Source organism: Trichomonas vaginalis, chromosome V, assembly GCF_026262505.1.
Source record: "Trichomonas vaginalis G3 chromosome V, whole genome shotgun sequence".
Taxonomy (NCBI): Eukaryota; Parabasalia; order Trichomonadida; family Trichomonadidae; genus Trichomonas; species Trichomonas vaginalis.
This window is the reverse complement of record NC_067207.1, coordinates 12166971-12181107: the sequence shown is the minus strand read 5'-3', so window position 1 is coordinate 12181107 and position 14137 is coordinate 12166971. Positions and strand designations below refer to the sequence as shown.

Below are 14137 nucleotides of genomic sequence, written 5' to 3'. Positions count from 1 at the left end.
AATGATTTGTCAAGGTTTCTTCGTAAATGATTTGTCAAGATTTTTCTTCGTAAATGCTTTGTCATGATTTCTTCGTAAATGTTTTGTCATGATTTCTTCGTAAATGTTTTGTCATAACTTCTTCGTAATGAGTGTAAATGACCCAAAATAATGTTTAGGTGAAGAGGTGAATCTCACCTGTTTTCTCACCTAATTTTTCACCCTCATGAATTTGTCAGATTTCATCGTATATGCTTTGTCATGACTTCTTCGTAAATGATTTGTCATAACTTCATCGTATATGTTTGTCATAACTTCATCGTAAATACTTTTGTCATGACTTCATCGTAAATGCTTCATCGTATATGATTTGTCATGACTTCATCGTAAATGCTTCATCGAACTTAAACGTAAATGCTTCATCGATATGATTTGTCATGACTTCATCGAAATGCTTCATCGAACTTAAACGTAAATGCTTCATCGAACTTAAACGTAAATGTTTTGTCAAGATTTCTTCGTATATGTTTTGTCAAGACTTTGTCATGACTTCATCGTAAATGCTTTGTCATAACTTCTTCGTAAATGCTTTGTCATGACTTCATCGTAAATGCTTTGTCATGACTTCTTCGTAAATGATTTGTCATAACTTCTTCGTAAATGACCAAAAATAATGTTTAGGTGAAGAGGTGAGATTTCACCTCTTTTTTCACCTGTTTTTTCACCCTCATGAATTTTCAAGATTTCTTCGTAAATGTTTGTCATAACTTTGTCAAGGTTTCATCGTAAATGTTTTGTCATAACTTTGTCAAGGTTTCATCGTAAATGCTTTGTCAAGACTTTGTCAAGGATTCATCGTAAATGTTTTGTCAAGGTTTCTTCGTAAATGATTTGTCAAGATTTCTTCGTAAATGCTTTGTCATGATTCTTCGTAAATGCTTTGTCATGACTTCTTCGTAAATCTTTGTCATGACTTTGTCAAGGTTTCTTCGTAAATGATTTGTCAAGGTTTCTTCGTAAATGATTGTCAAGATTTCTTCGTAAATGCTTTGTCATGATTTCTTCGTAAATGTTTTGTCATGATTTCTTCGTAAATGTTTTGTCATAACTTCTTCGTAATGAGTGTAAATGACCCAAAAATAATGTTTAGGTGAAGAGGTGAGATCTCACCTGTTTTCTCACCTAATTTTTCACCCTCTCATGAATTTGTCAAAGATTTCATCGTATATGCTTGTCATGATTTCATCGTAAATGATTTGTCATAAACTTCATCGTAAATACCTTTGTCATAACTTCATCGTAAATACTTTTGTCATGACTTCATCGTAAATGCTTCGTCAAGATTTCATCGTAAATGCTTCTTTGTAAATGATTTGTCAAGACTTCATCGTAAATGCTTCATCGAACTTAAACGTAAATGCTTCATCGTAATATGAGTGTAAATGACCCAAAAATAATGTTTAGGTGAAGAGGTGAGATCTCACCTGTTTTCTCACCTAATTTTTCACCCTCATGAATTTGTCAAGATTTCATCGTAAACACTTTGTCAAAACTTCATCGTAAATGTTTTGTCATGATTTCATCGTAAATGTTTTGTCATGATTTCTTCGTAAATGTTTTGTCAAGACTTCTTCGTAAATGTTTTGTCATGACTTCTTCGTAAATACTTTTGTCATGACTTCATCGTAAATGTTTTGTCATGACTTCATCGTAAATGCTTTGTCATAACTTCTTCGTAAATGATTTGTCATAACTTTGTCAAGGTTTCATCGTAAATGCTTTGTCATGATTTCATCGTAGATGTTTTGTCATAACTTCTTCGTAAATGCTTTGTCATGACTTTGTCATAACTTCTTCGTAAATGCTTTGTCATGACTTCATCGTAAATGCTTTGTCATGACTTCTTCGTAAATGATTTGTCATAACTTCTTCGTAAATGACCAAAAATAATGTTTAGGTGAAGAGGTGAGATTTCACCTCTTTTTTCACCTGTTTTTTCACCCTCATGAATTTTCAAGATTTCTTCGTAAATGTTTTGTCATAAACTTTGTCAAGGTTTCATCGTAAATGTTTTGTCATAACTTTGTCAAGGTTTCATCGTAAATGCTTTGTCAAGACTTTGTCAAGGATTCATCGTAAATGTTTTGTCAAGGTTTCTTTCGTAAATGATTTGTCAAGATTTCTTCGTAAATGCTTTGTCATGATTTCTTCGTAAATGCTTTGTCATGACTTCTTCGTAAATGCTTTGTCATGACTTTGTCAAGGTTTCTTCGTAAATGATTTGTCAAGGTTTCTTCGTAAATGATTTGTCAAGATTTCTTCGTAAATGCTTTGTCATGATTTCTTCGTAAATGTTTTGTCATGATTTCTTCGTAAATGTTTTGTCATAACTTCTTCGTAATGAGTGTAAATGACCCAAAAATAATGTTTAGGTGAAGAGGTGAGATCTCACCTGTTTTCTCACCTAATTTTTCACCCTCATGAATTTGTCAAGATTTCATCGTATATGCTTTGTCATGACTTCTTCGTAAATGATTTGTCATAACTTCATCGTATATGTTTTGTCATAACTTCATCGTAAATGCTTTGTCATGATTTCATCGTATATGTTTTGTCATGATTTCATCGTAAATGCTTTGTCATGACTTCATCGTAAATGCTTTGTCATGACTTCTTCGTAAATGATTTGTCATAACTTCTTCGTAAATGACCAAAAATAATGTTTAGGTGAAGAGGTGAGATTTCACCTCTTTTTTCACCTGTTTTTTCACCCTCATGAATTTTCAAGATTTCTTCGTAAATGTTTTGTCATAACTTTGTCAAGGTTCATCGTAAATGTTTTGTCATAACTTTGTCAAGGTTTCATCGTAAATGCTTTGTCAAGACTTTGTCAAGGATTCATCGTAAATGTTTTGTCAAGGTTTCTTCGTAAATGATTTGTCAAGATTTCTTCGTAAATGCTTTGTCATGATTTCTTCGTAAATGCTTTGTCATGACTTCTTCGTAAATGCTTTGTCATGACTTTGTCAAGGTTTCTTCGTAAATGATTTGTCAAGGTTTCTTCGTAAATGATTTGTCAAGATTTCTTCGTAAATGCTTTGTCATGATTTCTTCGTAAATGTTTTGTCATGATTTCTTCGTAAATGTTTTGTCATAACTTCTTCGTAATGAGTGTAAATGACCCAAAAATAATGTTTAGGTGAAGAGGTGAGATCTCACCTGTTTTCTCACCTAATTTTTCACCCTCATGAATTTGTCAAGATTTCATCGTATATGCTTTGTCATGACTTCTTCGTAAATGATTTGTCATAACTTCATCGTATATGTTTTGTCATAACTTCATCGTAAATACTTTTGTCATGACTTCATCGTAAATGCTTCATCGTATATGATTTGTCATGACTTCATCGTAAATGCTTCATCGAACTTAAACGTAAATGCTTCATCGTATATGATTTGTCATGACTTCATCGTAAATGCTTCATCGAACTTAAACGTAAATGCTTCATCGAACTTAAACGTAAATGTTTTGTCAAGATTTCTTCGTATATGTTTTGTCAAGACTTTGTCATGACTTCATCGTAAATGCTTTGTCATGACTTCTTCGTAAATAATTTGTCATAACTTCATCGTAAATGCTTCATCGAACTTAAACGTAAATGTTTTGTCAAACTTCATCGTAATGAACGTAAATGACTCAAAATAATGTTTAGGTGAAGAGGTGAGATCTCACCTGTTTTTTCACCTGTTTTTTCACCCTGTTGAATTTTCATGACTTCATCGTAAACACTTTGTCAAAACTTCATCGTAAATGTTTTGTCAAGACTTCTTCGTAAATGTTTTGTCATGACTTCTTCGTAAATGTTTTGTCATGACTTCTTCGTAAATACTTTTGTCATGACTTCATCGTAAATGTTTTGTCATGATTTCTTCGTATATGTTTTGTCATGATTTCATCGTAAATGTTTTGTCATAACTTCATCGTAAATGTTTTGTCATAACTTCATCGTAAATGCTTCGTAAATGCTTCGTAAATGTTTTGTCAAGACTTCTTCGTAAATACTTTTGTCATGACTTCATCGTATATGTTTTGTCATGACTTCATCGTAAATGTTTTGTCATAACTTCATCGTAAATGCTTCGTAAATGCTTCGTTAATGCTTCGTAAATGTTGCTGAATTTACACCAAAAATATATTTTCTTTGAAAAGGTTAGATCTAACCATCTACGATAAAAATTATTTTAGTTAAAGTCCATCAAATATTTTTAGGATACTTTCACCAAATAATGTTTATATCAGATGAAACAGTAAAGTATTATATCTATTAAATCGTCTATGATGTAAATTGTGTAAAGAATGAAATGAGGTTAGATCTAACCTTTTCAAAGAAAATATATTTTTGGTGTAAATTCAGCAACCTTTACGAAGCATTAACGAAGCATTTACGATGAAGTTATGACAAAACATTTACGATGAAGTCATGACAAAACATATACGATGAAGTCATGACAAAAGTATTTACGAAGAAGTCTTGACAAAACATTTACGAAGCATTTACGAAGCATTTACGATGAAGTTATGACAAAACATTTACGATGAAATCATGACAAAACATATACGAAGAAATCATGACAAAACATTTACGATGAAGTCATGACAAAAGTATTTACGAAGAAGTCATGACAAAACATTTACGAAGAAGTCATGACAAAACATTTACGAAGAAGTCTTGACAAAACATTTACGATGAAGTTTTGACAAAGTGTTTACGATGAAGTCATGAAAATTCAACAGGGTGAAAAAACAGGTGAAAAAACAGGTGAGATCTCACCTCTTCACCTAAACATTATTTTGAGTCATTTACGTTCATTACGATGAAGTTTGACAAAACATTTACGTTTAAGTTCGATGAAGCATTTACGATGAAGTTATGACAAATTATTTACGAAGAAGTCATGACAAAGCATTTACGATGAAGTCATGACAAAGTCTTGACAAAACATATACGAAGAAATCTTGACAAAACATTTACGCTTAAGTTCGATGAAGCATTTACGTTTAAGTTCGATGAAGCATTTACGATGAAGTCATGACAAATCATATACGATGAAGCATTTACGTTTAAGTTCGATGAAGCATTTACGATGAAGTCATGACAAATCATATACGATGAAGCATTTACGATAAGTCATGACAAAAGTATTTCGATGAAGTTATGACAAAACATATACGATGAAGTTATGACAAATCATTTACGAAGAAGTCATGACAAAGCATATACGATGAAATCTTGACAAATTCATGAGGGTGAAAAATTAGGTGAGAAAACAGGTGAGATCTCACCTCTTCACCTAAACATTATTTTTGGGTCATTTACACTCATTACGAAGAAGTTATGACAAAACATTACGAAGAAATCATGACAAAACATTTACGAAGAAATCATGACAAAGCATTTACGAAGAAATCTTGACAAATCATTTACGAAGAAACCTTGACAAATCATTTACGAAGAAACCTTGACAAAGTCATGACAAAGCATTTACGAAGAAGTCATGACAAAGCATTTACGAAGAAATCATGACAAAGCATTTACGAAGAAATCTTGACAAATCATTTACGAAGAAACCTTGACAAAACATTTACGATGAATCCTTGACAAAGTCTTGACAAAGCATTTACGATGAAACCTTGACAAAGTTATGACAAAACATTTACGATGAAACCTTGACAAAGTTATGACAAAACATTTACGAAGAAATCTTGAAAATTCATGAGGGTGAAAAAACAGGTGAAAAAAGAGGTGAAATCTCACCTCTTCACCTAAACATTATTTTTGGTCATTTACGAAGAAGTTATGACAAATCATTTACGAAGAAGTCATGACAAAGCATTTACGATGAAGTCATGACAAAGCATTTACGATGAAATCATGACAAAACATATACGATGAAATCATGACAAAGCATTTACGATGAAATCATGACAAAACATATACGAAGAAGTCATGACAAAGCATTTACGATGAAATCATGACAAAACATTTACGAAGAAGTTATGACAAAACATATACGATGAAGTCATGACAAATCATTTACGATGAAGTCATGACAAATCATATACGATGAAGTCATGACAAATCATTTACGATGAAATCATGACAAAGCATTTACGATGAAATCATGACAAAACATATACGATGAAGTCATGACAAATCATTTACGATGAAGTCATGACAAATCATTTACGATGAAGTCATGACAAAACATATACGATGAAGTCATGACAAATCATATACGATGAAATCATGACAAAACATATACGAAGAAGTCATGACAAAACATATACGATGAAACCTTGACAAATCATATACGATGAAACCTTGACAAATCATATACGATGAAACCTTGACAAATCATTTACGATGAAATCATGACAAAACATATACGATGAAGTCATGACAAATCATTTACGATGAAATCATGACAAATCATTTACGATGAAATCATGACAAAACATATACGAAGAAGTCATGACAAATCATTTACGATGAAGTCATGACAAATCATTTACGATGAAGTCATGACAAAACATATACGATGAAGTCATGACAAATCATATACGATGAAGTCTTGACAAAGTGTTTACGAAGAAGTTTATACAAATCATTTACGATGCAGTTTGACAAATCATATACGATGAAGTCATGACAAATCATATACGATGAAGTCATGACAAATCATTTACGATGAAATCATGACAAAGCATTTACGATGCAGTTTGACAAAACATTTACGATGAAATTATGACAAATCATTTACGACGAAGTCATGACAAATCATTTACGATGAAGTCATGACAAATCATATACGATGAAACCTTGACAAATCATATACGATGAAGTCATGACAAATCATATACGATGAAACCTTGACAAATCATATACGATGAAACCTTGACAAATCATTTACGATGAAGTCATGACAAAACATATACGATGAAGTCTTGACAAAGCATTTACGATGAAGTCATGACAAATCATATACGATGAAACCTTGACAAATCATATACGATGAAGTCATGACAAATCATTTACGATGAAGTCATGACAAATCATTTACGATGAAGTCATGACAAATCATATACGATGAAGTCATGACAAATCATATACGATGAAACCTTGACAAATCATATACGATGAAACCTTGACAAATCATTTACGATGAAGTCATGACAAATCATTTACGATGAAGTCATGACAAAACATATACGATGAAGTCATGACAAATCATATACGATGAAATCATGACAAAACATATACGAAGAAGTCATGACAAAACATATACGATGAAACCTTGACAAATCATATACGATGAAACCTTGACAAATCATATACGATGAAACCTTGACAAATCATTTACGATGAAATCATGACAAAACATATACGATGAAGTCATGACAAATCATTTACGATGAAATCATGACAAATCATTTACGATGAAATCATGACAAAACATATACGAAGAAGTCATGACAAATCATTTACGATGAAGTCATGACAAATCATTTACGATGAAGTCATGACAAAACATATACGATGAAGTCATGACAAATCATATACGATGAAGTCTTGACAAAGTGTTTACGAAGAAGTTTATACAAATCATTTACGATGCAGTTTGACAAATCATATACGATGAAGTCATGACAAATCATATACGATGAAGTCATGACAAATCATTTACGATGAAATCATGACAAAGCATTTACGATGCAGTTTGACAAAACATTTACGATGAAATTATGACAAATCATTTACGACGAAGTCATGACAAATCATTTACGATGAAGTCATGACAAATCATATACGATGAAACCTTGACAAATCATATACGATGAAGTCATGACAAATCATATACGATGAAACCTTGACAAATCATATACGATGAAACCTTGACAAATCATTTACGATGAAGTCATGACAAACATATACGATGAAGTCTTGACAAAGCATTTACGATGAAGTCATGACAAATCATATACGATGAAACCTTGACAAATCATATACGATGAAGTCATGACAAATCATTTACGATGAAGTCATGACAAATCATTTACGATGAAGTCATGACAAATCATATACGATGAAGTCATGACAAATCATATACGATGAAACCTTGACAAATCATATACGATGAAACCTTGACAAATCATTTACGATGAAGTCATGACAAAACATATACGATGAAATCATGACAAAGCATTTACGATGCAGTTTGACAAAACATTTACGAAGAAGTCATGACAAAGCATTTACGATGAAGTCATGACAAATCATTTACGATGAAGTCATGACAAAACATATACGATGAAACCTTGACAAATCATATACGATGAAACCTTGACAAATCATATACGATGAAACCTTGACAAATCATTTACGATGAAGTCATGACAAAACATATACGATGAAATCATGACAAATCATATACGATGAAACCTTGACAAATCATATACGATGAAACCTTGACAAATCATTTACGATGAAGTCATGACAAAACATATACGATGAAGTCTTGACAAAGCATTTACGTTTAAGTTCGACAAAGTCTTGACAGAGTCTTGACAAAGCATTTACGTTTAAGTTCGACAAAGTCTTGACAGAGTCTTGACAAATCATTTACGAAGAAGTCATAACAAATCATTTACGAAGAAGTCTTGACGAAGTCATGACAAAACATTTACGTTTAAGTTCGATGCAGTTTGACAAAGCATTTACAAAAAATCTTGACAAAACATTTACGATGAAGTCTTGACAAAGTGTTTTACGCTCATTTTGACACGTTCATTAGTGTTTGAAGCAAGTGGAAGAATGTCGACAGTTAGAAAGTTGCTCGGTTCTATATGAAGTTAGTGTCTATGTTATAAAGTAATGTTAGTCATGAATGTTTGTCCTACGTGTTGGCGTTAGTGTTGAAAAATAATGTTTGTCCTACATGAAGCCGTACAAGCGTTTGAATTTGTTTATGAATAAAATTACACTCTTGTTTTCTGTATCTATCATACAAACATAAGCAGCACCTGTTTTTGTAAAGTTTATATGAAGTTTTCGATAGTTAAGACCTGTATAATAATAGAATGCGTCTTCATTCTCAACATAGTAGTAGAACTCAAACGAATGCTTACCATAATCTGTTATTTCAACAGCTTCGTCAGATATTTCATCAACGAACTCATAAACTATATCGCCATACTTGCTTTTATTTCTATTGTTTTCAGATCTAGAACACCAACGAAGGTTTGAGATTCTGTTGTCCGTTCTATCATGATTTATATGGTCTATTTCTTTCAAATTGTTTGGATTTTCAATCCACTGTTCTGCAATAATTCTATGCTTTAAATGTATTTTGTTGTTTAAACTAAGCAATATAACCATAATTATTTAAGCATTCACTCATAATATGTTTGTCTTTCTTTCGACGAATAGTAAAAGGATATGTCGTACAAATCTCATAATCTTCATGATTTCTCAATGTTTCCCATTGAGTTTGTTCCCCACTAACGTTCTCATTGACGTCCTCAATATCTTCTTCCTCACTGAACTCGTCAATATTTTCACTAGCTCCTTCTGTAATGTTTTCATCGGCATTGTCATTGACTTCTTCTGTAATGTTAGATGTTGTTGTTTCGCTCATGTTCTTTCACTAATGTTAAAAGTTATGTTGTACGAATTTTGAACAGAATTTAGAGCAGTTATGAAACAATGAAGTATTTTTACGCTATTGAAAGGAACTATGAGAGTGAAGTACATGACAGCAATGACAAAAGGAACTAATATCAAACCTAATGAAATCGCTCACGAGGACATAGAGCTTAACAAGTATTTTGTGGAGTATCTTATAAGTGAAGAGTATGTAAGACCTTACTTCATGTTTGACAGCATGAATGAGGATGTTATTTCATGGTTAAAGAATATAAGCAATGTTTTCGGTAAGTACGTCATAGATGACAAAGGTCTTGTTGTATTTTATGAGACAGCAATACGAACACAGGAACTAATGGATATTATGCACTCAACAGCAAAGAAAGGATTTAGTACTATTGGCATGAATGAACATTGCAGGAATGACATATACAACCTATGCTCACGAAAGCCTTACACAAAAGCAATACAAATGATAGAACATAAGTGTCTAAGGTCAGCAAATGAAATCATTACTGTCAGTGGTTATGAAAGAACTGTTAGCAAAGATGAGTGGAAACAGCTATTCATATTAAGGAAGGACGTTGCTGAACTAGTTAAACCTGTTGCACAAACATTGTTTCAGATAAGACCAGCAATGACTAAGAACCCTTTGACCTTAGTCAATGAGACCATAGAGGTTGAAGATAATGACATGAAAGAACTAGGAATGAATGAGAGAAGTTGTGAAGGATGTTTGAGTCAAAACACATGGTTCTTCAGAGCTGTTAAAAACTTAGTAAAGAACGACAGAAATATTTTATAGAGAAGTATTGCAAAGGATGTGTAAATGAATTGCTTGAAATAGAACTTAGAGACACTTTCACACTAAAGGACTTGAGAAGAAATAAGTACATGAGTGAGGACGGTATTGACATAGCTAGTGTTATAAATGACTTAAGAAGATGTGTTGTCGTTATTGACGGAGCACGTATGACATATCTAGTGAAAGATTATGATGGAATACGAGACACAACAACACTTGTGTCAGTAGATAGCAAGGAATTCAATAAGCTCATGAAGAGTGTTTATGTAGGACGTATTGAAGAGAAGGATGTGAACGCACTGATGATTTATGAAGCGGGTCAGAACAAGAACTATCTTATGAAGTCAGGCATGAGATTCTTTGACGAAAGAGATGACATTTACAGCTATTTCAGAGGATATGAGTATGAGGTACTGAATGAAGTAGATGAAAGCATTATTGAAGGATATTTGAAACATGTTCACGATGTCATATGTAATGAGGATGAAGAGCTTTATGAGTATGTTTTGAACTGGTTCGCCTACATCGTTCAAAATCCTTGTGGAAAGACTGGAACAGTACTTTTGTTAACAGGAAAGCAAGGAACTGGTAAGAATGTACTTAGTAATGTTCTATGCGAGCTCATTAGCAAGTACGCCAACAATAATATAACGGCAATAGAGAATGTGGTTGGTAGATTCAATGCTGCTATTGAGAACATGAAGCTCATCGTATGCAATGAACTAAGCTCATGCGATACGTCTAAGGTCATGAACCACGACGCACTAAAGTCAATAGTAACAGAGACTCAGTTGGACTTAAATCAGAAGTGTCAGCCAGTAAGAAAGATAGAGAATGTTTGTAATATCATCATGATATCTAACAACTTCAACTCAGTAAAGATTGACAAAGACGACAGAAGATTTGTTGTCATTGACGTAAGCAGCAGATACAAAGGAAATTACGAATATTTCTCAAATCTCATTGAAAGCTTTAATGAAGAGTTTTATTCAAACTTACTGACGTACTTCATGAAGAAAGATTTAAGTGAATTTGATGTAAGGAAGATACCATTCACCAGGGCTAAACAAGAACTCATCGAAATGAACAAAACACCTTACCAAATGTTTTACGATCATTTACGAAGAATCATGACAAAGCATTTAGATGAAGTCATGACAAAGCATTTACGATGAATCATGACAAAACATATACGATGAAATCATGACAAAGCATTTACGATGAAATCATGAACAAAACATATACGAAGAAGTCATGACAAAGCATTTACGATGAAATCATGACAAAACATTTACGAAGAAGTTATGACAAAACATATACGATGAAGTCATGACAAATCATTTACGATGAAGTCATGACAAATCATATACGATGAAGTCATGACAAATCATTTACGATGAAATCATGACAAAGCATTTACGATGAAATCATGACAAAACATATACGATGAAGTCATGACAAATCATTTACGATGAAGTCATGACAAATCATTTACGATGAAGTCATGACAAAACATATACGATGAAGTCATGACAAATCATATACGATGAAATCATGACAAAACATATACGAAGAAGTCATGACAAAACATATACGATGAAACCTTGACAAATCATATACGATGAAACCTTGACAAATCATATACGATGAAACCTTGACAAATCATTTACGATGAAATCATGACAAAACATATACGATGAAGTCATGACAAATCATTTACGATGAAATCATGACAAAATCATTTACGATGAAATCATGACAAAACATATACGAAGAAGTCATGACAAATCATTTACGATGAAGTCATGACAAATCATTTACGATGAAGTCATGACAAAACATATACGATGAAGTCATGACAAATCATATACGATGAAGTCTTGACAAAGTGTTTACGAAGAAGTTTATACAAATCATTTACGATGCAGTTTGACAAATCATATACGATGAAGTCATGACAAATCATATACGATGAAGTCATGACAAATCATTTACGATGAAATCATGACAAAGCATTTACGATGCAGTTTGACAAAACATTTACGATGAAATTATGACAAATCATTTACGACGAAGTCATGACAAATCATTTACGATGAAGTCATGACAAATCATATACGATGAAACCTTGACAAATCATATACGATGAAGTCATGACAAATCATATACGATGAAACCTTGACAAATCATATACGATGAAACCTGGACAAATCATTTACGATGAAGTCATGACAAAACATATACGATGAAGTCTTGACAAAGCATTTACGATGAAGTCATGACAAATCATATACGATGAAACCTTGACAAATCATATACGATGAAGTCATGACAAATATTTACGATGAAGTCATGACAAAATCATTTACGATGAAGTCATGACAAATCATATACGATGAAGTCATGACAATCATATACGATGAAACTTGACAAATTCATTACGATGAAACCTTGACAAATCATTTACGATGAAGTCATGACAAATCATTTACGATGAAGTCATGACAAAACATATACGATGAAGTCATGACAAATCATATACGATGAAATCATGACAAAAACTATACGAAGAAGTCATGACAAAACATATACGATGAAACCTTGACAAATCATATACGATGAAACCTTGACAAATCATATACGATGAAACCTTGACAAATCATTTACGATGAAATCATGACAAAACATATACGATGAAGTCATGACAAATCATTTACGATGAAATCATGACAAATCATTTACGATGAAATCATGACAAAACATATACGAAGAAGTCATGACAAATCATTTACGATGAAGTCATGACAAATCATTTACGATGAAGTCATGACAAACATATAGATGAAGTCATGACAAATCATATACGATGAAGTCTTGACAAAGTGTTTACGAAGAAGTTTATACAAATCATTTACGATGCAGTTTGACAAATCATATACGATGAAGTCATGACAAATCATATACGATGAAGTCATGACAAATCATTTACGATGAAATCATGACAAAGCATTTACGATGCAGTTTGACAAAACATTTACGATGAAATTATGACAAATCATTTACGACGAAGTCATGACAAATCATTTACGATGAAGTCATGACAAATCATATACGATAAACCTTGACAAATCATATACGATGAAGTCATGACAAATCATATACGATGAAACTTGACAAATCATATACGATGAAACTTGACAAATCATTTACGATGAAGTCATGACAAAACATATACGATGAAGTCTTGACAAAGCATTTACGATGAAGTCATGACAAATCATATACGATGAAACCTTGACAAATCATATACGATGAAGTCATGACAAATCATTTACGATGAAGTCATGACAAATCATTTACGATGAAGTCATGACAAATCATATACGATGAAGTCATGACAAATCATATACGATGAAACCTTGACAAATCATATACGATGAAACCTTGACAAATCATTTACGATGAAGTCATGACAAAACATATACGATGAAATCATGACAAAGCATTTACGATGCAGTTTGACAAAACATTTACGAAGAAGTCATGACAAAGCATTTACGATGAAGTCATGACAAATCATTTACGATGAAGTCATGACAAAACATATACGATGAAACCTTGACAAATCATATACGATGAAACCTTGACA

The 14137-nt window shown here is 32.3% G+C and overlaps 2 protein-coding genes and 1 pseudogene across 3 annotated transcripts, besides 1 other annotated feature; 2 read left to right on the top strand and 1 right to left on the bottom strand.

Annotated features, from left to right (window-relative positions):
- Positions 1–8972: 8972 nt before the first annotated feature.
- On the bottom strand, positions 8973–9675 carry TVAGG3_0322070 (annotated as a pseudogene). The gene has a single exon. A coding segment is annotated over exon 1 (703 nt).
- Positions 9676–9774: 99 nt separating this feature from the next.
- TVAGG3_0322060 (uncharacterized protein) lies at positions 9775–10235 on the top strand (the record flags this gene model as incomplete). Its single annotated transcript, XM_051230194.1, has 1 exon — positions 9775–10235. A coding segment is annotated over one exon (461 nt), but the record flags the coding sequence as incomplete, so codon positions are not given.
- A 285-nt stretch (positions 10236–10520) lies between these two features.
- Positions 10521–14137: part of a mobile genetic element that runs on past the window's edge.
- On the top strand, positions 10827–11303 carry TVAGG3_0322050 (uncharacterized protein; the record flags this gene model as incomplete). Its single annotated transcript, XM_051230193.1, has 1 exon — positions 10827–11303. A coding segment is annotated over one exon (477 nt), but the record flags the coding sequence as incomplete, so codon positions are not given.